Source organism: Amblyomma americanum, chromosome 10 (assembly GCF_052857255.1).
Source record: "Amblyomma americanum isolate KBUSLIRL-KWMA chromosome 10, ASM5285725v1, whole genome shotgun sequence".
Taxonomy (NCBI): Eukaryota; Metazoa; Arthropoda; class Arachnida; order Ixodida; family Ixodidae; genus Amblyomma; species Amblyomma americanum.
Window position 1 is genome coordinate 2183257 of NC_135506.1, and position 25515 is coordinate 2208771.

General features: G+C 43.8%; 1 protein-coding gene across 1 annotated transcript; it reads left to right on the forward strand.

The window, feature by feature from the left end:
• The first annotated feature begins 717 nt into the window (after positions 1-717).
• On the forward strand, positions 718-24675 carry CtsK1 (C1 family peptidase 26-29-p). Its single transcript, XM_077640631.1, has 10 exons — positions 718-874; positions 4811-4957; positions 9691-9884; positions 10271-10556; positions 13922-14114; positions 17199-17392; positions 19497-19588; positions 21893-22051; positions 22519-22705; positions 24424-24675. Exons 1-10 carry the CDS (start codon positions 835-837, stop codon positions 24606-24608), a joined length of 1677 nt encoding a protein of 558 aa, XP_077496757.1. The 5' UTR covers positions 718-834; the 3' UTR covers positions 24609-24675.
• The last annotated feature ends 840 nt before the right edge of the window (positions 24676-25515 follow it).

The window sequence follows — 25515 nt, forward strand, 5'->3', positions numbered from 1 at the left end:
ATCTGAAGCAAAGACTGTGGGTGAAAGTGCTGCAGTGGAACTTTGTTAACTGAAACTCTCTAAATCTGAACTTCCGGTCTATGTGAACAAATTCTTTGGTCTCGTTAACAATTGGGGCATTAAGAAGGCAGCTCTTAACTTAAACACTGCATATTTTAAATTAATTTTTGCTCTTCTAAGTTCAAATTACTCTAGAGTCTACTGTATGTGTGACTTGTAATGCTCAGTTATATGGTCAAACAGATGGCTCAGACTGGCTGCAGTTATTGAACCAGGACGGGTGCATGGTAGGTCTTCAAAGAACAGCGACATTGGCAAACAATTTTCTATTTGAAGTAGTAAAATCTTGGCACAATTTCTTAGCTACTGCATTATCGTGGGATGATTTGTGAAGCTGTACTTGTTGTTTTTTACGGACATCAAATTGATATTCAGGGACATTCCAGTGCAGTGAAAGCTGTTTTTTCGCTGTCCTCTATCTTTTCACTACTGTATGAAAATAATTTCACTTTTTTTTGGTGCCTTTTTAATTCAAGATAGAAAAAGATAAGCAAGCCAGAGTTGTAGTGCCATTATCGTAGCCTTGACCATGAAGTAAGCAGCAGCAGATCAAACCTGTGATTTCTAGCATCTGTGTGCGGCTGAAAGTGGCAAGCAGAAACTGTTTCGAGTGCCGTTCCATTCATCCGTGTCTAGTCATATCTTGTTTGTGCTGGAGAGGGATCTGGCACGAAAGCAGATAACGCTATCTCTGGAGGGCGTCTTCTATAACCGGGTTCCCCTGGTGTGTGGAAAGCAGAAACGAGAGAGCCGTCTTCGAGAGCAGGTGAAACGATGCGGCTCGCATGCTTTTTGCTGCTCCTTCTGGCCAGTGGTAAGTTCTGTTTTTCATGCACTTTTTTTTTACCCTGTTCTTTGTGTCTTCTGTATGCGTTCTTAGCAGGTGTGACTGATTTTATGATTTTTATAACAAGTGTAAGTTTTTTTATCTGCAGCTGAGGCTGTCATTGAGGAAAGTGACTTGTCAGCAGAAAGCATTATGCCAATAAATTAGTATTAATCTGCGAGGTTGATAACTGAAAATAGTTTAAATTATACTTCAGTAATGTTGGTGTTTGGGCTTCTTGGTTCACCATTTGTTCATGAAGAGCAGTGCACCGGAAACATAAGGACGTGACTTGCACCTCAGTACTTGCTTTCGTCTACCACCCTTTCACATCCGTGTGCTTCCAGTGCATGGTTCTTCATTGGCAATTTGAATGGTAAACTATGCTGCTGTTAGGACAAGGTGCAAATTCTCCACACATTTGGTCTTGCTATGAATGAGCTACCATAATTCTGCACACTCGTAGACTTTAGGAATATATAGACTGTCTCTGTAATTCAGTTCATAGGGCACTGGATGCCAAATTTTGGAGGTCATAGGTTCAGATCTCACCAGTGGTACCAATGGCAGCGATGATGTAGAGGTAGAGGATCCGCCTCACATGCAAAAGGACCAGTTGACGAATCCTGGTGCTGCGCAATTCTCCAGCGAAAAAATAAAAACGAACTCGGCATGTCGATGGAATTGCACAAGGCCTGGGGTGCGGCCTGATCTCAGTGACCGGAAGAGACAAAGCACTCCCTCCCAGCACAGGATTTGGCCATCCTGGGGTAGTACTTGGCCACAAACTCCTATATAAATAAACCAATTAACCCTTGGCCCTCAGTCCGTAGAGGCTGCAGAGCAACTGACCAGGTTGGCGGTCAGACCTGTGACACAGTGGAGGGTGCTAAGTATATCTGGCTCCAGACAGGCCGCCATTGGACACTGAACCTGGCAACGTTTAACGCTAGAACCTTGTCCAGTGAGGCTAGTCTAGCAGTGCTGTTTGAGGAACTAGCAGGTATTAAATTGGATGTCATGGGTTTAGTGAAGTTTGGGCACATACTATATATCGTGGATTAGTGGACAGACTAGAAGTAGGTGGGTGATTCCTCATCAATCAGGATATATCTGGCAATATAGAGGAATTCAGTAGTATTAATGAAAGGGTGGCAGTTATCGTGATCGGATTTAATAAAAGGTACCAACTGAAGGTGGTACAGGCCTTTGTGTCTACATCCAGCCATGATGACCAGATTGTCGAAAGCTTCTATGAAGATGTGGAATCGGCCATGAACAAAGTAAAAACAGTACACTGTAGTGATGGGCGATTTTAATGCAAAGGGGGGCAAGGAGCAGGCTGGCGACCAGGTGGTAGGCGACTATGGGATAGGTTCTAGGAATAGCCGGGGAAAGCTATTGGTAGGGTTCGTAGGGAAAAATTATTTACAGATCAAGAATGCCTTCTTTCACAAATGAAAGAAGAGGAAGTGGACGTGGAAGAGCCCCAATGGCGAAAGTAAAAATTAGACTTTATGCTATGCGGTCACTGTGGCATCGTGCTGGATGTGGAGGTCCTCGGAAAGGTGCACTGTAGTGACCACAAAGTCGTAAGTTCTCGAGTTAGCTTAGGCTTGGAGAGGGAATGGAAGAAACCAGTGAGGCAGAAGCCCATTAAAGAGTTAGCGGTAAGAGGAAAAGTTCAGGAATTTGGTATATTACTACTCAACAAATATTTGGCTTTAGTTGAGGGCGACGACCTTGCTGTTCAAGCAGTGGTCGATAATCTCATAGATATCATTATGGAGTGCACAGTAAAAGTATGCAGTAGGATGGTTCAACAGGATAACAGCAAGCTATCTCGGGAGATGAAAGATCTGGTTAAGAAATGCCAAAGCTTGTATCTAACCGCATACACAACCGCAAAGTATCTAACCGCATACACAGAATAGAACTGACAGAGCTATCAAAGTTAATAAGCGCAAGGTAACCGACATAAGGAAGTTTAATAGGGAGAGAATCGAGCATGCTGTGAAGCACGGAGGTAGCCTAAATGTGGTTAAGAGGAAACAACGAACCAGTTGGCAAAAACAGGTGTATGCTTCAACAGAAAAAGAGGGAAGTGTCATTAGCAATATGGACAAGAGTTAAAGTAGCCGAAGAGTTCTACTCAAATCTATACAGCAGCGAATGCAATCGGGACATTAATGAGAGAGCCAGTATCACACAGCAATGGGACATCCCACCAGTTATGAAAGAGGAAGCAAAGAAAGCCTTAGGAGCAATGCAAAGGGGGAAAGCAGCTGGGGAGGATCAGGTAACAGCAGATATGTTGAAGGACGGTGAGGAGATTGTGCTAGAAAAACTAGCCACCATGTACACGCAATGCCTTATGACCTCGAGCGTAACAAAAGCTTGGAAGAATGCTGGCGTCATATTAATCCATAAGAAATTAGATAACAAGGACTTGAAAATTTACAGACAGATCAGCTTACTGTCTGTTGCCTACTAGGTATATACTAGGGTTATCGCCAATAGGATCGGCACAACCTTAGACCTCGATCAACCAAATCATCAGGCAGGCTTTCGTAAACGACACTCGACAAAGGGCCATGTTCACACTTTCAATCAGGTCACAAAGAAATGCACAGAATATAACCAACACCTGTATATAGCTTTCATTGATTACGAGAAAGCATTTGACTCGGTAGAAACCTCAGCAGTCATGCAGACATTGCGTAATCAGGGTGTAGAATAGCCTTGTTAAAATACTGGAAAATATCTACAACGACTGCACAGCTTGTAGTCCTCTATTAAATCAGCAATAAAATTCTAATAAGAAAGGGTGTCAGGCAGGGAGACACGATCTTGCCAATGTTATTCACCGCCTGTTTACAGGAGGTACTCTGAGGCCTGAATTGGAAACAGTTAGGAATAAGAGCTAATGGAGAATACCTAAGCAATCTGCGATTCACTGATGACGTGTCCTTCCTTAGTCAGGAGATGAACTGCAAAAGCATGGTCAATGAGAGATAGGCAGAGCAGAATGATGGGTCTAAAAACTAACATGCGAATAACCAAAGTAATGTTCAACAGCCCAGCAAGAGAACAGCAGTTCACAATTGGCAGCGAGGTGCTAGAAGTGGTAAGGGAATATGTCTACTCAGGGCAGCTTGTGGCTGCTGATCCGGATCATGAGAGGGAAATAACTAGAAGATTAGGAATGGGGGTGGAGCACATATGGCAGGTTCTCTCAGATCATGAATGGCAGTTTACCAATATCCCTCAAGAGAAAAGTACATAACAGCTGTATCTTACCTGTACTCACCTATATGGCAGAAACTTGGAGGCTAACGAAAAGAGTTGAACTTAAATTGAGGAAAATGCAGTGGGCTATGGGAAAAAAAATGACAGGTGTAATGTTAAGAGACAGGAAGAGAGCAGAGTAGTTCATAGATGAAACACTCGTTAATGACGTCATAGTCGAAATCAAGAGGAAGAAATGGGCTTGGGCAGGGCATGTAATGTGAAGGCAAGATAACCGCTGGTCCTTAAGGGTAACGGAGTGGATTCCAAGAGAAGGCAAGCGTAGCAGGGGTCAGCAGAAAGTTAGGTGGACGGATGAGATTAAGAAGTTTGTGGGAATAAGGTGGCCACAGCTGGCACAGGACAGGATTAATTGAATAGATGTGGGAAAGACCCTTGTCCTGCAGTGGGCATAGTCAGGCTGATGATAGACTGAAATACCACTAAGGCGGGCAGTTTTGAATGGTGTTCATGTTTGGCTGTAGTTACCTTCTGCTATATTTCATACCTTAAGGTATCTCTCTTTTGAAGCTTTTCATCGCATTTTTGATTGCTGTTTGCTATTTTCATAGTGCCAATTTGGCAAACACACATGGATGCCCTGTGCACCTCCTGAATTTTTGTTTCCACTTGCAGCTGGGTGCCTGAGCCAAGAGTTGCCTGACTGGGGCGACTCCTACAAGGTGAAAGGCATTCTGTACTTGCCCTACGCTGAAATCCGTGAGCCGTTCACGGGCTACTACGATGGTACAAGCAACACCAGTCGCATTGACTACTACAATGGTATGTGTTCCTGCCGTAAGCTTTAGGAATGTCTAGTTTAGAGCCAATGCTTTAATCCTCGCAATAAAGTTCACCTGCACAAGTATTCTGACAGGTTGAGCTTTTGCATTAGAGACTACGCTTTTTATCTAGCACACCAGACATTGTGTCCTGGTTGCAGACTTGCAGTGGTTCACCTAAATTGGAACTCATTTGACAAGCCTTGGGCTTAAAATTTAATTTTTAGCCTCTACACTTTCGAAGTTGGCAGTTTGCCAGCTGGTGGCAACTGGGCCAAAGTCCGTGAAGCTGGCGAATCACCATTGGTTGGAGAAATGTTTTCGTTAAATGAACAAACAGAGATACTGCTACTGATATATGTTTTACTGTTTCATTAGTAGTTTATACACCTTATGATTGTACTTGTCCATTAATGACGCAACTAGTTCGTCAGGGAAAAATTCTTTTCTCGGTGCTTCTTTTTAATGGTAACATGACGTCAGGGGGAATCTCAATGCTCAACAGTCCATGGGTCTGAAAACAAGAGAGACGCGACAAAGAAAAGAAATAAATGGCTAACCAATCATAAACGTAAGGTTGTGCTTGATTATAATAAATGTATGGGGCCGTAGACCAGCAGCTGGCGTCGTTCCCCCTATTACATAGGTACGCTAAAGGTTCTTTTATGTGATGGATTTGGCTGTTTACTGCAGCTATATGCTGTACCAGAACGCTGCTGGAAAAGAAATCTGCTACTCCTACTGGAAAGTTCATCTTGTCGAACAGATCAGTGTGGAGGCTATGTTGCTAGGATACAAGTAAAGGGGGAAACCAACTGTTTCACCTTCCCCTATGCATCTAGAAGCTTATGAAAGAGGTCATTTTGGTCTTGAAATACTTCCCAATGCTTTTAAATTAAACCCATCACATAGATGCTTAGTTTGCAAGGTGTAGGGCAAAATGAACAAAAGCCATTTTTGAGCGTAGGGGACACTTAAGCTCTGCCTTAAGGATATGACGCGATAGCCTTAATGAGTTAATGCCCATATATGCGGAATCGGTCATTCTCAACTTTACAGCTGTATGTCCCTGGGAGTCCTCATACCAATCCTTGTGCAATGGTTCAGCGGTCAAGAGATGCGCCACCACCCTGCGATGGCAGGGGCTGCCACCAATGGGTCTAGTGCAGCCTAAGTTGTTTATCCGAGCAACCTCTCGTGATCAGCCATTAATCAGCCATTAACTAACTGCCATTAATCGCGATCAGCCATTAATTAACTGCCACATACCAGGATGGTTAGTTTGCTTACAGTTCGGTGGGCAGGTTGTGAACGCCTCATAAGGTCACGTGACCTTGCTCGCCCACCTATGTTTTTTCTCTAGAGGTGGTTGCCTGAGCCACCCCACGCCACCCTATTTATTGCTCACGACGACGACAGTGCCGATACCAGATTTCCTGCGCAACAGGGCCTTCAACGCTGTCGCGTTAAAATGCAACACGGTACTTCGCATGTTCAAATTTTCCACGCAATGAAAAGCTTCTAGATGCTCAAGATTTGTTCATGTTTTGAAAGCAAAACAAAATAAAAATGGTTCCTTTCCAATGTCTGCAGCACAACGTATTGTTGATTATTTTCAGCAGTGATCGAGGTAGTGCTCCACCCCCCCGAAATAGGATGTGCAACAGTGCAGGAAAAATGTGCAAAAAAAAAACAGCGGAGGTGTATAGGCTAAGCTTCTTGACAACCTTGTTTTCTGTTCGAGCATTTATGTGTTTGGATTGCCAAGCTACAATTCTGCTTAGTACTTCTTACTTATGGTTCGCTAGAGCATATTGCAGCAAGTTTTACAAATGTTGCCAATTTGTATGTGATGTAAGAAATTTATATGGAGTCAGAATGCTGCAGAATAATCAACTTCGTTGCATGCAATGCAAGGACAGCCTTGGTCGAAAATCCTCTAACCGCATTGGTTTTTTTTTCATCCGTGTAGAGTAGCTCTTGCGGCACCCATAAAAAGCAAAAAAGTCTTCAAAGGTGAGAACAAGTGTTCTTCTCATACAGAGATCCAGAGCATCAAAGTGCCATAAAGGTGTAACTGCACCACCAAGAAGTGGACCATGTGGCCTGAAAAATTTTGACTAAGGCTGTACCATTTTTGCCAAAAGGAGCCAGACGGTATGGTTCACTTCTTACTTGTTGTAGTGACTTATTCCACCCGCCAAGCTAAATCTGTGTAAGGTAACGCGAAGCCTTGTCCTCACCTTTCAAGACCTTTTGATCATTAGGGAAGCTATAAGGGCACCACTGCCGGACTGAGAAGCAAACCATGCTGCCAGGTTACGTCTGGCATAGACAGTGCATTCATTTTAAATGGAGGTCACAAAAAGCAATGAAAAATATTGCAGGCCACAATTTTCACCCATGTTTCTGTCCGTTTTGCGTTCTCTGCACTGCTTTCAAAACAGCTCTTTGTGTGATGAGTTTGCACTTTCTGAGCTGCCGTAGCTGCTGGCGTGGCAAGAGCATGACCTTCAGCCCTTTGCTTTGGACACGTTATCTCAGACTATCATCTAGAGCCACTTGTCGAAGCACGTGGACGAGCATTTCTCAAACGTGCTGGGCATTGTATCGCAGCTTTCGAGTTTTGTCCGCATGGAGGAAATTCTTTGAGAGAGGGATTCAGGCAAGAATTGCAGAAAGCCACAAGACACTCTCATGTGTGCAGTCTGTTCAATTCGTTGCATTGAGAAAGGGTTGACGTGAGAGTAGCAGATTACAATCCTGTCTGTAGCAGGCGAGCCTGTGTGAGGGGGTTTGCTTTTGCGCAGTGGAAAAAAGAAAGAAAAAAGCTGAAAGTGATACCGCTTGGTTTTTCCTTGCTCTTCAGACAACTGATGCTGCTCTTTTGATCTGCTGGCATTGCTTTATCAGCAGTTCTAGTTAACTGTAAAGGCCATTCAGTCAGGTGCATCGACCCTGCATGATAGCGCAGTCCATTTTCGTTTCTAGCCTTTGTTTCTGCCTCTTCACTCTTTGGGTACTTAATCTCTCCTTTGTCTTGTGCCTGGTCTCTCTCGTATTTTTTCTTATCATATTAGCTATTTCCACGAACACTTTCATGAAATGAAAGTTGGGCAAAAAAAGAGAAAGAGAAACAGCTGTCATTGCATTGTATTCTGCAGATATGCTGAAAAAGACATCACCATTCGCGCCATCCATGTATCACCCATCTTTTGTTTGGAGTAGCTGATTAGGCTGTGTTCTCCTCAATATCCTTGTGCTTTGCTTCAAACACGTGTCATGGCAGTTTAGCAGCAAAGTTGGTCTTCTACTGAGGACAAGGTTGAGAGTTTGATTCTCAGACGTGGTAGCGGCATTTCGGTGGAGAAGAATACACAAATGTTGAGACACTGGTGCATGTAAAAAAACAGATACGAAGAACTTGTAAGAAGACGCTGTCTCTCTCACACCTCAGAAGCTGCTTCGGCGTGTGGATGTGCATTAATTCTGACTTTGCTTGATATCCCTCTACCTGATTCATATTTTTGGCAGTTGTAATTAGCCTTGCTTAAATTTCGTATTTTTCAATAGACAAAAAATGCCTCAATGTACTTTTTTTTCTCAAAACCACAACTAGCATCATTCCACTGGTTCTGTGCTTTAACTACCTGGTATGTTTAAAGTTGTCCAGCTCTCTGAATTTTGCACGTGATGGCACATATTGCCTTGTTAGCCTGTCTTTGGAGTGTTGGACTGTTGCTTTTTATTTGCGACGAGTATTCAGGACTGTCTTTCCGAGATGAATAAGGTGTATACAACTTAGTCACTGTGAAGCTGGCACCTAATTAAGGGCTGTGATTTCATTTCCTAATTTTTACTTAATTACCTGGTTTGTTGTTAAAATGTTGAAGCACAGGGGGTTATAGTGGAACAAGACAACACAGTTACATGGAAAAAGCATCAATAATTTAGTGTCAAATTTGGTGTGCGGCTGATGATCACAAAGCCATGGGTTCGATACCAGCCATCGTAACCATATCGCGTTGGATGAGCGAATAGGGTGCCCGGCTGCTGACTCAAAAGACGCAGGTTCCACTCCGGCCGCAGTGGTTGCATTTCGATAGAGGCAGAATGCTACAGGCTCGTGTTCTGTGCGATGTCAGTGTGCATTAAAGAACCCCAGAGGGTCGAAATTATCTGGAGCTCTCCTACAGCAGCCCTCATAGCCTGAGTCGCTTTGGGACATTAAACCCCAAAAAACCAAAACCAAACCATTGCGCCCATATTTCAATGAAGGCGAAATTCAAAGACGCCCTTGTGCTGTGCATTGTCAGCACACATTGCTGAGCCCCATGTGATCTGATATAGTAATCTGGAGCCTTTCACTACAGCATCCCTCAGCCTATGTGTTACTAAGAGGGACTCCAAAATTTACAATTTGTGATATTGCCTTTGGATACGGCATTTGCAGTGTCTATCAAAAGAGCACCTTAGTCCCTCATTGATTGTACAAAGGCATATGATTTACAAAGTGGTCAATGACCTGCAGTACCTACAAATAAGTAAGTAAAATAAATAAATTATGCTTGTATCGTTGTAATGTGCTTGATATGCTCCTCCCATTGGTGCCTGTTCCAGCAGAATGATGACCAGTGTACATACTGTTTGCAGCTCACTTCTGCATTGTGCTCTTTTAAACAATCCACACACGAACTCTTTTACTGTGGCCTGAGAGTTCTCTTCTCCACGCAGGCATTGTGCAAACAGTGCAGCTTGCCCCAGGCTCAGAATCAGCTCAAGGGTACCCCTATGGTGTCAACTACAAGATAGCGTACATGCCGGACTCCAAGACTTGGGAGTCGGTCCGCACCTGCTTCCAGGTCAACGGCACAGAAAACAACACCGTGCCTCTCCAGAATGTGCTTCCAAATGTCACAGGATTCACGGTGAGCCACACATTCGTTACTGAAGTCGGGGAAATTTTAACCATTTGCTGTACCCTGCCAATCAAGTAAATTGAAGGTTCTCGGCTTTTTAAACTTTCTTTACTGACTGCCCGCAAGTGCAGGTAAATTAGTATTGCTCTGAACTTGGGCTAGCTTGGTGAATTTTGCGCTACATCAACGATGCCAAAAATAAAGCTGAGCAATCCCGATGACAGATACTGCTAAGGGAAAGTAAGATTGCAGGCTAAGCTAAAAGGGCTGTGAAATAATTCTTTATTGATGCCGCTGTTCCTTTGTATCTGGGCCCTTGCTGGTCTTGGCATTGCTGGCATACTGCTTAGTCAGTCACACAACATCATGCTTCTTTTCCACTGCCTTCTTTTCAGTTTGTGCGACAGGAGTCATGCTGGTTTGGCAATGAAGAGCTGCTCGCGCAGCATGGCAGGGAGCAGTGTGAGCGGTTCCAGCTGACAGTGCCCACCGAAGCTCGTGTGAGCAAGTACACACTGTGGGTGTCACGGGATCGCCAGGGCCAGGCCATGCCGCGGCGCTACCTGATGCGTGGCTACAACACGCTGCTGGGCTCCCACTTTGACAAGTACGAGCTGCTGTACTATGGTTTCTCCAGGGACCCTGTGCCTCCGAGCATCTTTGATGTCACCACCCTCATCAGTGAGTGCACTCTTCCCTCGTAGAACCAAACAGGGATGTTGTGTGTGTGCACTTGGCAGGAAAAAAATGCTTGTGCTCAGGAACAAATTGCAGCACTGCCTCGTGACCTAGCCACTTGGATCGGTAATGGATGGAGCATGCTTGCTGGTGTTTTGTGGTGCTGCGCCGAAGCTCACTCGCATCCAGTAAACTGTGCCTCATGTTCACGGCAAACGAAAGTCGCACAAAGCTTTCGCTTTGTCTGGAGATGCCCGCAGTACAAAATTTTAGCGATGAAACGCGCCAGATTTTCAGAATGCTTCTGGATTTTGAAAGCTGCTAGGCTTAGCCACTACACGTCGGTCGACGTCGGGAAGTGCGAGAGGTTCAAACAGGTTAATTATTTTGGTTCAGAAAGGGGTTACAAAGAATAATTTGTTCTCTTTGTCGTCACTGGATAAATAATAACTTAACTATAAATGCACAGCTGTTCTTTTGAGCATTTTACTAAGCATATGGAATCACGCCGTTTCTAAATCCTGGCGGCAGCCGCCGTTTTCAGCGTTCTGCCGCGCCGCTCAAAATTCACGGCGCAAGTTCGCTCCATGTGGGTCACCCTAAGTATGGCACATATACCGTAATGCAAATGGTTCGTGTCAGTTTTTTCGAGGCCATTCGATAATTCGAACATCGGATAATTCGAACTTTTTTCCCGATCCCGTGAAGTTCGAATTAACGAGCTTTTACTATGTGTAAAGCTAATATCCCTTTGTTCTTCTGGCAGAAAATAGACGCGCTTAGGCATTGCATATGGTGCACTTTAAGAGGAACTATCTTGCAAGTTCATGCTGCTTTCTGGAAGAACAGAACATTAATATGTGGGTGTATGAAAAAAAAAAAAAAAGGCATATCACAAACCCCACGTGCCTGTTTATTTCAGCATCACCAGTAGCTGTGGGAATGCCAGAATGTGCTGATGATATCTTTACAGCAGTATTATATTGTGCATTATAATGCCGATGCGTTATTTAAAAACCATCTGGTTTTGACTATCAATGCGAACACATTCATAATTCATCGTGCGAAGAAGGAAGGTCAATGTGTGCATGCCTGTAACTTACTTTCAACAAACACTTATCTAATACATCGAAGAATTGATGCTTTTTTAGACCTTTCCAATAAGTGCTTCCTGGGCGTTGGCATAATGTACACTGCATTGTCGTTTGCTCATGGTGCTGTCACAGTGAAAGCAGCCACGGAACTGGCTTGTGACACTCCTCAGGGGAGACGTTTCAACAATTCCCTCGCCCGGCGGTGCAGAGATTACAAAAGCATGGTAATTCACGGGACAGTAGTGCAATTTTTCATGACAAGTCTTTATATTCCAGTTGGCTTATTCCAGTTGGCTACATCTGCGGGCGCGCTACTCTGGATCAGTTTTCAGTCTTAGCAAGAGAGCAGAGTCAAAGGTTGCTGAGTTCCTCATTTGGAAGCCAGAACGTTAACGGAGGATAAAGTAATATCTGAGCAATCGTTCGGTCATAAATCTCATGCACATTGCTGAGCGATGGACATTCTTAGTAGCTCTGAACACATATTCATCCGTCAGGCAAATATCGAGCCCTGGAAAGGAAGTCTCAGGTATTGCTCCACTTTTAATATATGCAGTTTAACAAGTTATGCAGTGCACAAAGAGCGTTAGACGGTGAACTGGTTGAATAAATATGAATGCGCAGATAGCTGACCACGGTTTGTTGACACATTTGGGCCAATGTGGGCATTCGGAAGGAGACGAGCTGGTTGAACTATTTTCCAGCACCTACTGTGCGCACTCACAACAAGTGCCGTCCGGCAGCTCATTATCCACAGCAAGAGCCGGAAGAGCATCTTGTGTACCGGAAAAGGGGGAGAGGCCAGTGTGGGTAGCACGCACAAAAGCAGCCTGTGGAACTCAGTTTGAGAACCCCTGCTTTAAACATCGGGCTAACCTCTACGCCAGCCTCCAGCCACACCCTAATGCGCTGCAAAATGAGTTCTTGCTCCCACTGCGGTGGCCCAGCAACTTTCGGCATTCAGCTGCTGATCCCAGAGGCATGAGATCAGACCTGGCCTCAGTGGCTGCCTTTCAGTGGAGGCAAAATGCGGAAAACACCCGTGTGCCGAGTGATATCAGCAAATGTTAAGGAATCCTAGGTATAACTAAATGTGGAGTCCTTTGCCCAAGTGTTCCTCGCAGCCCATGCACCGTACCATACCATATCAGTGTTCTTGACGGTTCTGTAGCTGCATGTATAGGAGGGAGGCAGAGCGTGAGAAACTGGGTGCACACTTGGACTTGAATGCACCTTGATGACCTTAGGGTTTTGGAACTCACTTCGAACATCACCACTGCATTGGAAAGCTTTTGGGACAGGCAGCTTGGTGGCTTTTGACTCGGCGTGAGGCTGTGGTTGTTGATTTAAAAATTCAAAATTTTATGTGTTTGGTTGCATTATGTGGTAAAAACTATACTTGTCGAAACATGTAGAACTTTCTTTACTAATTGCAGCTTTGATTAATCAAGATGTAATGACACAGTTACACGAGTGAGGTGATGAATGTCCGGTCATTCTAACTTGGTCCTTGTTTGCGCAGCCTGTAAACTTTGTTTTGACATTCTTCATTAGCACTTAGTCTTATTCTGGGATGGTCTCTTGTCTGGAGATAGGGGAGTACGTATAATTAAGGTGTCTTGGAAAATGGTTTGCATTTAATCCTAGCAGCAGCCTAGCTCACTATATGGATAGTTAATCAATTTTTTTTTTAACATATGAGTGATATACAATCTAATACAATGACGAACAGAACGATGCACACCTCAAGTGCTTAAATGTCCCTCATTGTATCGGGATGTGTATCCCAAGTAGTGCATACACTTGAGAAATGTTCACCCAGCTGGCCCCTGTGTTAGCATTACTAGCAGTTATAAATCAAAACTGATGCCGATATTTACTGTGTTTTGAGGCACAATTCTTGTCTGAACAAAGAAGGAAAGGAGAGGCCTTTAAACTGTTCAGAGCAGAAAGTTGGGCGAGTTGGCATAGGTGCATAGTGGAAAAGGCGCGTAAAGACGAAGACGGAACAAAGGAACAAGGACTCTCCCTTCCTACTACTACTAGGATTCCCCTAAACTTGTTTATATTATCAGCAAAGAACAACAAGAACAAGTGCTCTTCCTTGTTCTTCCTTTGTTCCGTCTTCGTCTTTACGCGCTTTTTCCACCATGCACCTTTAAACTGTGTACACATTAATATTGGTTGCAACGAATCAATCATACAAATCCCTTCTTTTTGTCTGTACTGTTGGCATATGGGCTACATGCGGTGCATTCTTTTCTGTTTGTGCAGATGACACATGTCGCAGCTTTCCCGGCCCCGGGGCTGAACGTCTTGCCCTGCACAACCCCATGGCCGAATTCCTTGACAATCACAATGGTCACACCGAAGAGTCATTCAAAGACTTCAAGGAAATGCATGGACGCACCTATGAGCACGATGGGGAGCATGACAGACGACGCGACATCTTCCGCCAAAACCTCAGGTCTATTTCTTTTATCTCCGTCAGGGCCTTTGTTCAGAAGTTACAAACAACTTAGGAAGATTGCACATGGCATAACTTGTAGGCAGAAATTCAAGGTAGCAAAATTATGAGCTGGGACTGGAGAGCTGTATATGCAGTGCATACCTATGCAACATGCCGAATAAAGGCTTGAAAGCTAGACCACAGCACCCATGTGCTGTCCACAAATTTTTGACCCCCTTCCTTGTAAAGAGTTGTAGTGTTGGAATCTTGTCACTAATTTGCCTAATGGGAAAAGCTGTTTTCTGATAGGATCCCTCTTTTCGAAATCTGGCAGTTTGTTGTCACTGCAGCTGTTTTCATGTCCGTGTGTTTTTCTTTTGTAATTTTTTTGTCGCTTTTCCTGTACACTTTGACTTTATGTGAGCTGCTGCCGAAACAGGACTGCTTGTGACTGCATATTTGTTAACTGTGTTATACCCGTGTCACACGGGACTTCTTCACGGCCTTTGCCGTAAAGTTGTCTCAATGCACTAAAGGAGGAAAACCGAAAAGGAGCAGCAGCGCTGCTACACGGCAAATTCAAAGGAGCTAGAACACGGCCTCCATGAATGCCAAAAGTCACCGCTGTGTGTGAAGCGGCGCTAGTAACATTATGAAATTAAAACAGACGGTAGCACTTCAGCTAAGAGGATAAGAGTACTTTCGTGTATGTTTGAAAAAGTAGCTATCACGATAATAAACGAGCGTTCCGACGGTGAGAAACGAATATTTTGAAACAAAAGTTTCTTTTTTTTTTTTTTTCATCGTTCCCGGTCCAACCACGGTAGGCGCACTTTCCGTCCAGCTCCTCGTTGTGTGTGAGAAGCGTGCTTTGTTTCTTATGTCCTTGTGCGTATTTCAAAGAAATTAGGTTGTGCCTGGTTAGCATGCTGCCATAATCATGAGCGGCGAACTGCATGACGTTAGAACAAAGTGTGTAATTGCCATGAAGAGCAAACGAAGAAAAATAGCAAAGCGAGAAGCGCAAGCACGTGTGTGTCGCTGCGGCTGCTGAAAAGCGTTCATGTCCTTTCTTAGCAGTGTAGATGTCTTAAGTCATAGCCTCCTCTGCGGTTAAGTGCACTGTAACGCAAAATTAACCATTAAATAAGATAAATTAGATATTTTTTTACGTTTTCAAAACTAAAAATTGTGTCAATTTTTTTATTCTTTGAGCTCGCTAGCTGGCGCTGCCGTTTGGGTTGCTCCTTTAAGCAACTTTAAGGCCGCTTGCAAGAGTGGCAGATCGGGCTAGTTGGTAATTTTCCATAATGCGATACAGCGCGAATAAAGACGGGGACGAAGCGAGACAAGACACCTTAGCGCTGTGGTGTCTTGTCTCGCTTCGTCCCCGTCTTTATTCGTGCTGTATCGCATTAAGGCCGCTGACGGCCGCCTTTGCGGCTACGGACCTTTTTCGCAAAGGTCTCGACGCTTTGCCGTAGATGCGCGTGTAGATGCTGTGTAGATGCGCGTCACGCGCCTTTGGGGCAAAGGACCTTAATTCCCAAGGCCTTACAAGTGCCCGTGTGAAAGGGGTATTACATGTTACATTGAGGTAAATCACATATCCTGATGTTCATTTGTGGCTTTTCATGAAGCCCAGGGTGAAGCGTGGAATGTAGCATAAGGCACAGTTTTCAGCGTTACGTCTGTGTACAACCAGCCATCTCCTCTCAAGGTGCACTTGTCTGCCACCTCTTCTAAATTTGTCGTTTAATGCATGGACCTTATTGTTTTTTTATGTAGTGACTCTTTCTTTTGTTATTTCGTCTGTTTTCGTGCTGTATCACACACAATGAACTATTACTAACTTGCCCAGGTATCCACCCTCCTTCAGGGCTCAGATAGACATGGTTCAATGGGGGCGGCATTGGGGAATTGATGGGCTTCATAGTATTGAGGAATTCGCTATATGGATGTTCATAGCATCTAGGTTTAACAGTACTTGCTCATTTTCAGTCATTATCTTATATGTTGTTATCTTTCTTTTTTGTTGGCAATAATGTCCTATGTTGTAAACGAAAATTCCCTTACCACATTTACTTGAACCTAGGCCGACAGTTGAAGGTCAGGTAAAAAAAAACTTTCCTCGAATGTAAGCCATACGAAAAATAATTAAGAACGACAGCAGGGACGGCTGGCAAGCTGCATTTATTTCCATGAGCCTGCTGCCGCTCACTCGTCCTCATCATCCTCCTGATCACTGTCCTCTTCGTACAGTTCACAATACTCTTTGCCATCAAGTGCATTGGAAATGTTGCTTTTTTGCAACAAGCGCACAACCAAGCTTTCCAAGATATCACCCCAGGGTGCAGCGATCCAGCTAGCTACAACTCCTAGCAACGTGTGCTTGATGTGGCATGTTAGAGTTAGCTTGCGCATTTCACTGATCTCGTGGAATGCCTCGCTTTCTTATCAGCTCGCTCGCTTTGGCCTGTACCCTTTCTGTGGCCACACTCTTTCCTGCTTGGCCAAAGTCGAGATAGTTGGTGTAACATCTGCCGGTTGTCTGCTGTAGCTGATGTCATGTGTCGAATTATGCTCATGGTTTGACGTCTAGCTACATTCAAGGTCAAACTTGCAGCCCCGTTGATGGCTCGAAAAGCTGGCGTAGTGTACCTTTTTGCTTCAAAAACTATCGGCCTAGATTCGAATAAATACAGTAATTAGCACCCAAATTCTCTATTTCAGTCTCTCTGTCCCTGTAGCACCTTTAAAACTGCCAGTTTGGAAAAAGTGAGACGTTGTCAGTTCTTAAAATTCCCTGTAGCTTCATAACTTTTGGAAAAAGTGAAAATTCCCGAAACGGAACATCACTGTTCGTTCTCGTTACTAAGTGAAGGTCATCATTTTTCTGTATTGAAATGTTTGTTTCTGTTTTCTTTTTTTCCCTTTTCTATTGAACATGTCTACCACAACAGCACGTGTATTCCTTTTATGTCATTGAAACTGAAACTGTTTGTGCAAACACACCCACCTGCTTGGTCTCTTTGAGACTGCAGTAAGTATTGTAAATAAAATAAAAATGAAATGCCACGAGATGACCTTGCCACTGTGCAGGTTCATCGACTCGACAAACCGTGCTAACCTGGGCTACCAGCTGGCCGTGAACCATCTGGCTGACCGCACGCAGGAGGAGATCAGCGTGCTCCGTGGACGTCTCCAGTCCAGCGATGGGACTTCCACCGCTGATCCATTTCCTCGCCACAAATTCAGTACCAAGTTGCCCGACCAAGTTGACTGGAGGCTGTATGGTCAGTAGGGTTGGAGAATTGGCATTATCGCATTTCATTGCCTTAGTTCTGAAGGTACACTGAGAACAGCTCTGTCCAATTTTTATTCAGTATCCATGCACAGAAAACGGTCTCAACATGCACGATAGTTTGCTTGCGAAAACATTCGGTAGTAGTAAAACCTTGGATCATTAGAACTCAGTTAATTTGAAATCTCAGATAATTTTAAGAATTTTTATGGGCCTGTAATTTCAAGTGCAAAATTGGTGGGCTTATTCGAACCGGCACTAGCTTGGTTAATTAAAAAAAACTAGGGTGCAATGTGGGAATGCCCAAACCCAATTTTGCCACAAACCGATAAAATGAGGGCCTTTAAAGCCGCGAGGTGGTGCAGAGGAGCAGTGCCGATGCTTGGTATGTGAAGTGCCTAGCCCTAGTGCTCCCAGCTCATAAACTAGTCCATGGTACGGCTCACGGACCCCTGCAGAGGAGGGGATATGCTTCACTGCAATGCATCAGGGAATACCGGCTTCAATGTAATGGGCTCTGGGGGCTTCGTCATGGCATGGCCAGACTGATCGAAGCAGTGATGTGCATGCTCACTGCTCCTCTCCAGCCTGGCCTTGCTCAAGGTAGCATCCAGCAGAGGTGCTGGAATCTAGGCACCTCCCACCCATAGCTCTGTGCTCACGATGGGTTGAATGCGTGCAACAAGAGCTTGTGCCATTTCTTTGTGTGGTTTACTGTGCTTAGGTGGTCAGGTTACTGGCTAGGTTACGAACAATTGCAAAATTGTCAATAAAGCTTGTGTAGTATTCCCACAACAAAATTTTTTGCCTGGTCCAGTCTTTTGCTCTGCTAGTTTAATTTGAAAACCCGATTAATTTAGATATTTCTCACGGCCGATTAATTTAGATATTTCTCACGGCCCCAGTGACTTTCAGAGAGAGAGAGAGGGAAACAGAAGGATGGAAAGGCAGGGAGGTTAACCAGGCGATGCCCAGTAAACTACCCTGCATGTGGGGAGGGAACAAAGGGGAAAAAAAAAGGAAAGAAAGAGCAGCAACCAAATGAGTTAATCACAAGTCCGTGGGGACAGAGGGCGCACACTTAAAACTCATAGTTTCTAGTCGTGAACTCAACACCCCCCCCCCCTGAGTCTTTTAAAAACTTCAGGAGCGCCTTCGCAGCTTTCCTATGTGATGAAGGTTTCGGCCAAAGCCCCAGACTCTTGGTTTCTATGAGAGGACGAGAGTCCAAGCGGCGGAGTGTAGCAGCCAGGAAGGCATGCTCTCGCTCAAAACAAGGGCAGTCACTGAGTAGGTGCCCGATCGTTCCATCGCATCTACACTGCTCACACGCTGGAGAGTCTGCCAATTAATAAGTTTTTAGTGGGGATGAGGTGGCTGTGTCTGGCACAGGACAGAGTTAATTGAATAAATATGAGAAAGACCATTTTTGTCCTGCAGTGGGCACAGTCAGGCTGTTGCTGCTGATGATGATGACAGTGTTTCATTTTTTTACATTTCCAGCTTATGAAAAACCCATCTTCAATAAAAGTAGCTCGTTCTCATTGGGATGTGGTTATCTGTTGATGCAGACCAACTTCAGTTTGTCTTACTATATACGTGATTGTTCTGATATACTCGGTATATTGTGACAAAGGCAACTTTGAAAGTTGTTTTTGGATACTATCATGAGGCTGGTGTCCAAAATTTCAGGAACTGCTAAAAGCATCGAGTATTAGCTGTGAGGCCCTCTTCCTCATGTTATTTGCCACATGAGGCGTTCAAGCTGAACACAGTAAGCTTGCAAAGCTATGCTTAATGTGTGTATTGTGCTAATGCTTCTCTGCTACATTAATTACTTAGTGTGACAGATTCTTAAAGGACTGTAGACACCTAATTTTATTGCGGGTGTTTTTCTTTCATACGATGCAGTAGACATTAGAATACATGGATTACTGTGTGGTATTTGCCTACGACTGCTAAATAATTTATTGTTTTAGGCTGAGAGCATAGTCTGCTGAGAGTATGATGATTACATAATGCATTTGTGTGGCTTGTGCTTGACAATTTCTTTAGATGTACTACGGATGCACAACGCGTCTTTTGTGCACTTGCAGGAGCAGTGACGCCTGTGAAGGACCAGGCCGTGTGTGGTTCCTGTTGGAGTTTTGGAACCACGGGTGAAATGGAAGGCGCATACTTCAGAAAGGTGAGCTACTGCCATGGCTACCTGCATTTGTTTGTTTTCTCTTATACTTAACGCTTGCATGTGTAGCCTTTGTGCTATGCATATTTTAAAGTCGTGTTTTTTTTGGGGGGGGGTGTGAATAAAGATTGCATTTTGTCTTGGTCGTCTAAACATTAATATCCAGAAAACTAAAGTAATTTGAACAGTCTTGGAATGGAAATGCAGTTTACAATTGGTAGCGAGGCGCTGGAAGTGGTAAGAAAGCACGTCTACTTAGGGCACGTAGTGATCGCAGATCCAGATCACGAGAGTGAAATAACTAGAAGAATAAGAATGGGCAGGAGCGCATTTGGCAGGTTCTCTCAGACCGTGAATGCCAGTTTACGAATATCCCTGAAGAGAAATGTATATAACAGCTGTATCTTACCAGTACTCACCTATGGGGGCAGAAATCTGGAGGCAAGCGAAAAGGGTTCAACTTAAAGGGGGAGGAGGGTCTTTGAAAAAAATTTTTATCAATGAAGTCACAGTTATAATATCTTAAGGGAACATGTGTTTTTGTGTGTTGATACCAAATATGTAATTTTATGTACAAGTGCTTGTGCACTTACACAATTTATTATGTAAGTTTTTGTGGAGAGCTTTAATGAAATTCTGCTATAGAGAACTTGGTAGATTGCATGTTATTGGTTTCTCTTGACATCAAGCTACGCAATAAAGGTAAATTTTTCATCCTGCCTGTCACAGAAGTTCAGTTATAGGATTTTGATGTTGTCACTAGAGAAACGGGAATACAAATTTTTCTTCCCATTTGTGAAGTGGCAACTTCAAAACCCTGTAACCCAGCTTCTATGATAGGCAGGCTAATAATTTTATCTTTATTGCATAGCTTGATGTCAAGACAAGCCAATGGCGTGCAATCTATCAAGTTCTCTATAAGAGAATTTCATTAAATCTCTCTGCAAAAAGCTACATAACATAATGCATAAGTGCATAAGGACTCGTATTACATATAATTAAATTACATAGTTTGAATCAGCACACTAACATGCATATTCCCTGTTGTTTTCATAAATGTGACTGCATTATAACTTTTTTCTAAGACCAGCTTCCCCCCTTAAGTTCAGGACAGCGCAGCGAGCTGTGGAAAGAGGACTGACAGGTATCACATTAAAGGGAAGCTGAAGCACTTTTCGAAAAAATTGAGTTCCATGCGGCATTTTATAGTATTTAGTCCGCTGAAAAAGAATATTCCATTCGAAAAGGGCGGAAATAAACGCAAAAAGTTGTTTTTTGGAATAAAACGGGCACCAGCATCTCAGGGCGCCGAGCAAATGCCACTTATGGCCGGGATCGTCGTGACGTCATCTACGGGGATCTCCGGCCAGCACCGACTGTGTTGCTGTGTAGCGCATTGCTTCAGCTGGCTTGAGAACTGCGTTTTGCAAATTATGGATCCGTCGTTCACCAAAGCACGTGCCGAAAAGCAGCAAGCAAAGCAGGACGGCCGGCAGACTACCCGTGAATGGCGTCACTTCCGCCAGTTTCATCCCCCCATTCGGTGCTTCCGGAAGCGAAAAGGGCGTGTCGGCGGCGGGTTTTTAACAAGCGATTGTGGCTTATTTTGTGAGCAGAATCGAGAAAAAATTTACACACATGATTTTCAAAGTCCCTTCTTCCCAACCACAGTGTTTTATGCAATTTGAAAACCGTTTCAGCTTCCCTTTAAAAGACCAGAAGCAGGCAGAGCGGGCCAGGGTTCAAAAACGGGTTAATGACATCCTAGTCGAAATCAAGAAGAAATGGGCTTGGGCAGGGCATGCAATGCAAAGGCACAACTACTTATGGTCATTAAGGATAACGGACAGGATTTTAAGAGAAGGCAAGTGCAGCAGGGGACAGCAGAAAGTTATGTGGGTGGATAAGGTTAAGAATAAGAAGTTTGCGGGGATATGGAGGTTGTAGCTGGCAAAGGACAGGGTTAATTAAACAGACATTGGAGAGGCCTTCGCTCTAGGTGTAGTAAAGCTAATGATGATGTTGATGTGTGGTACAATTATGCCTTTACTCTGAAAAAAACAACAACAACATTTGTTCATGTTCTGAACAATTCTATAGTGTAGGCACTGCATGCAGTGCGCATACTGTAGATAATATTAAATAATTAGTTGTGTTGGGCCATTGTGCAGGTGTGTGGTTGCTGAATGTAGCACATCTATTGTCATCGTGTTTTGATCTGCCTAAAGAAAAATGTTGGTTATTTTTTTTCTGTGGAAGCAGCTAGCATATGTGCTCAGTGGTGGCTCTCAAATCTCTTATTCCCAGACGGGCAAGCTTGTGCGTCTGTCCGAGCAGCAGCTCATTGACTGCAGCTGGAACAGTGGCAACAATGGCTGCGACGGTGGTGAAGACTTCCGTGCCTACGAGTACATTCGCAAGCATGGCTTGGCCTCAGATGAGGACTATGGGGCCTACATTGGACAGGTAATGACAGAATCCAGACCCTTTTTTGTTTAGCTTCATACACAAAAAAAAATGTGTAGTTTGTGGCTGAAAGCCTGTGCTTGAAATGCAATGATGGGCCCTATGAACAACATTTATGGTCATGTTACTAGTAGTACTTCTAGAACTTGAGGTATATTTATCATTTAGGCAGCTTTATTATATGTAGGTACTCAATTTTTTTTATATTACTTTTTCTTTTTTTGGTGAATGTTTTGTTATGTTGTTATGTTTTGTTATTGCTTATTGCCTCAGATTTCATGCCATGAGTTGTTTAAATGATCTTTTGTTAGCTCAAACTAAAAATATCCCAGACTTCTTTTGGCATGCAAATTACTTACCTAATTAGCAAGTACAGACATGCACATGCCGTTGGCCTTAAAACTGCTGTAGCAGTTACACTTATTAAAAGATGTGTGGATGGCGGTGAAATTTGCTACTCCTAACAGGACGGCATCTGCCATGACACCAAGGTTAACGCAACTATCTCCACGATCAAGAGCTATGTCAACATCACCAACCGTGACGACCTCCTCAAAGCACTGGCTAACGTTGGACCAGTGTCTGTCAGCATCGACGCAGCGCTCCGTTCCTTCTCTTTCTACTCCAATGGTGTCTTTTATGATCCCAAGTGCCGTGAGTGGTCATTTTTTTACTGGAGCTGGTTCTTTGGCATAACATGGAGTGCAAGGAGAGAAGAAAAACGGCATTGAGCCTAGTGCTTTTGCTGTTAACAGTGTCAAGGATTTGTGGCGCCTTCTATGCACAGCGATGTGAACTAGTGCTTGTTCACCACTGCACTGCTGGCACATAACTTAGCAATGACATGTGCATGCTAATGGTTGGCAAGTTTTTTTTTTTTTGTCTGCAGAAGAAAGAATCGTGCATGTGATTAGTGAAACAGTGTGCTAAAACTAAGCCTGAAGCTTCATTGAATACATTCCTAGAAAGCACACGTTGTGGTTTGTCTTTTGTGTAACTTGTAAGCCATACGAGGCTGCACTTCTAAATAAAGAGTAGCGTCCACAGAGTGCTTCTTTCAGAACTGCGCATTTGATCCAGTACATTAGAACTCCTCTATAGTAAAGTACTTTGGACCAACAAAAATATTTTACTATATCAGTTGTTGGTGATGGCATGGCTGTGACTATGTTCTCTGGCTGCTTACTAAGCACGAAGTGTTGGTTTATAAAAGAAACGCACAGAAATGCCTTAAATTCTGCTCTTACCGTCTCTTCATATGATAATTATTTATTTTCAGTTATCACATGTTATCACATTTTCGACTTCGTTTACGTCTCGTGGAAGTAGTACTGCATTTATTCCAATGCAACGTGGCTATGAAAATAAAGTGAGTTCGATTCCGTGTGGAAATCAAAGGTTTGCATGATCACGGCGTCGCCTTCCATGGCCTCAGCGTCATTTAAGAGGCAATAGTTAAGAAACGAGCGTGACATAAGTGCGGCAAAACCGCCTACGCAGTGCCGCCACGGTGCTACGAATGCATGCCCCTTTTTTCTCTTTACTACTGCTCACTGAACTTATACTGGCTTTTCTTTCTCAGCGACCCATGCCTTCTTCTTTCTACAATTATAGCTAGTTTTACTTTTTCCGTGCGCGCCGCTCATTTGCCTCACGACCGAAATGTCTTCAAAAAATTGGTTTCTCCTCGTGGCTCTAGAGCTTGGTGGTGAAGCTACCTCAAAGAGCACCGTTTTATCGTATTTGGTATTATATTTGCCTCGTGATCCTAGACTTCGCGCGTGCCGTCATCATTCTGCGGGAGGTACATCGCCACTGTCAGGCGCTCATTACTATAGCCGTTTCTTCGATAAAAATCTTTACTATAACAAAAAAAAAATTTGCGGTGGTTTAGCTCTGGTTAAACCTGGAGTGATGCGATAGCTACAGCTGGCCGAGTGGAACTTGGTCACGTGACCAACCACGTGACAAACCACGTGATCAGCCACGGCGCCGTGCCGCCGGCAGCTGCTCCGCACCACGTGACATTGTGGCGGCGCCGCCATGCTGAGGGCTCGAAATGCTACCGTAATGTAGCTATCGCTACAAAAAAGTAGAGTCTATGGAAGGCGAAATGGGATCGCAGCGAATTTTTACTATAACCGAGTTTACTATAGTGGGGTTCTACTGTACTTTGCTGAAGCACTTAATTGTTTGTCACAAGACAATGCTAGGTATATTGTTGTGCAGAGTTCAGAAGGCTGCTTGACCGCATATCTACTGGCATTGTGAACATTAAACTTTGTTCAAGATACATTCTTTTTTGTCTCTTTGATATATGTGTTATTTTATATTGCCTTATTTATCTGGCTTTGGGTTCTTTTAATGCACAGGAAATGACACAGACAGCCTTGACCATTCTGTTCTGGCTGTTGGCTACGGAACATTGCAAGGACAACCCTACTGGCTGATAAAAAACTCCTGGTCCACCTACTGGGGCAACGATGGCTACGTTCTCATCAGCCAGAAGGACAACAACTGCGGTGTGGCTACACAGGGAACCTATGTTGAACTTTAACGGCAGCCAGCACTAGCAGTCCTTGGCTTCAGTGTTTGTGTCAATAAAATATTTCAAAAGAAGTGTTCACACTTTGCGTACATATATTCTATGCGTGAAGGAGAGACTGGCCACCCTAGAATTATGAAGAAAATATAACGCAGTTCAGATGCAAGCAATAGGAGATGCTTACAAGCCTAGAACGTTCACAGTCAGCACTCGTGCTTCTGCATTGTGTGGCTTTACAGAAGGACTAAAATGTGTTTGTGACAAGTCATAATCAATATAGAAAGTCGTCCTTTCAGGCCTCTATCACACACTGCTTGAAACCTTGGCTGTGCAAGAACTGTGAAAGTTCGCCCCTTGATGCTCAAGTGGACACCAGCCGATCTTATGATCCTGTGAGAACATACCTCCACGTGTATAAATGAGTCACTAATGAACATTTTCAAAGTTGGCTTCATTTCAAGAATGAAGTTGAAACTTTCACTGCCATAAAGCATGTGAATATAGCTAAGCTTATGAGGTTGAATGTGTATCCTGCATTTAGTGTTTTAGTGCATTTAGGACACTGAAGAGTACTTCCAAGGTCTGCCTTGGAACTCCATCCAATTTTATTGTTTTCAGTAAAATTTGATTCTCTGGTCCTTTCTGGGTGGGTTAACGTTTGTTCGGCGGCAAAAGACATTAATGGATGAGAAGAATGAAGAAAAATAAAATGGTTTTTGGGGAAAAGGAATGGCGCAGTAATTTTCTCGTAAGGGAACGGATAAAGGAGGGAGCTATTGAAAGAACTTTATTAGTTCGAGAAAAAAGGAAATGGAACTTGAGGTAGGTAATTGGAAGACGTTGCCTTGTGATGATGTCAGTGGCTGGCTCAAGGGCCTGGTGTTGGACAGCCAGGTTCGAGATGAGCAGTGCTGCCTCC

What these genes read in the sequence shown, in the direction of transcription:
- CtsK1 (XM_077640631.1), top strand. Translation starts at nt 835, where the DNA reads ATGCGGCTCGCATGCTTTTTGCTGCTCCTTCTGGCCAGTG. An exon ending in CAAATGTCACAGGATTCACG is followed by an intron (nt 9,885 to 10,270) that starts GTGAGCCACACA and finishes CCTTCTTTTCAG; the next exon opens with TTTGTGCGACAGGAGTCATG. An exon ending in AAGGCGCATACTTCAGAAAG is followed by an intron (nt 19,589 to 21,892) that starts GTGAGCTACTGC and finishes TCTTATTCCCAG; the next exon opens with ACGGGCAAGCTTGTGCGTCT.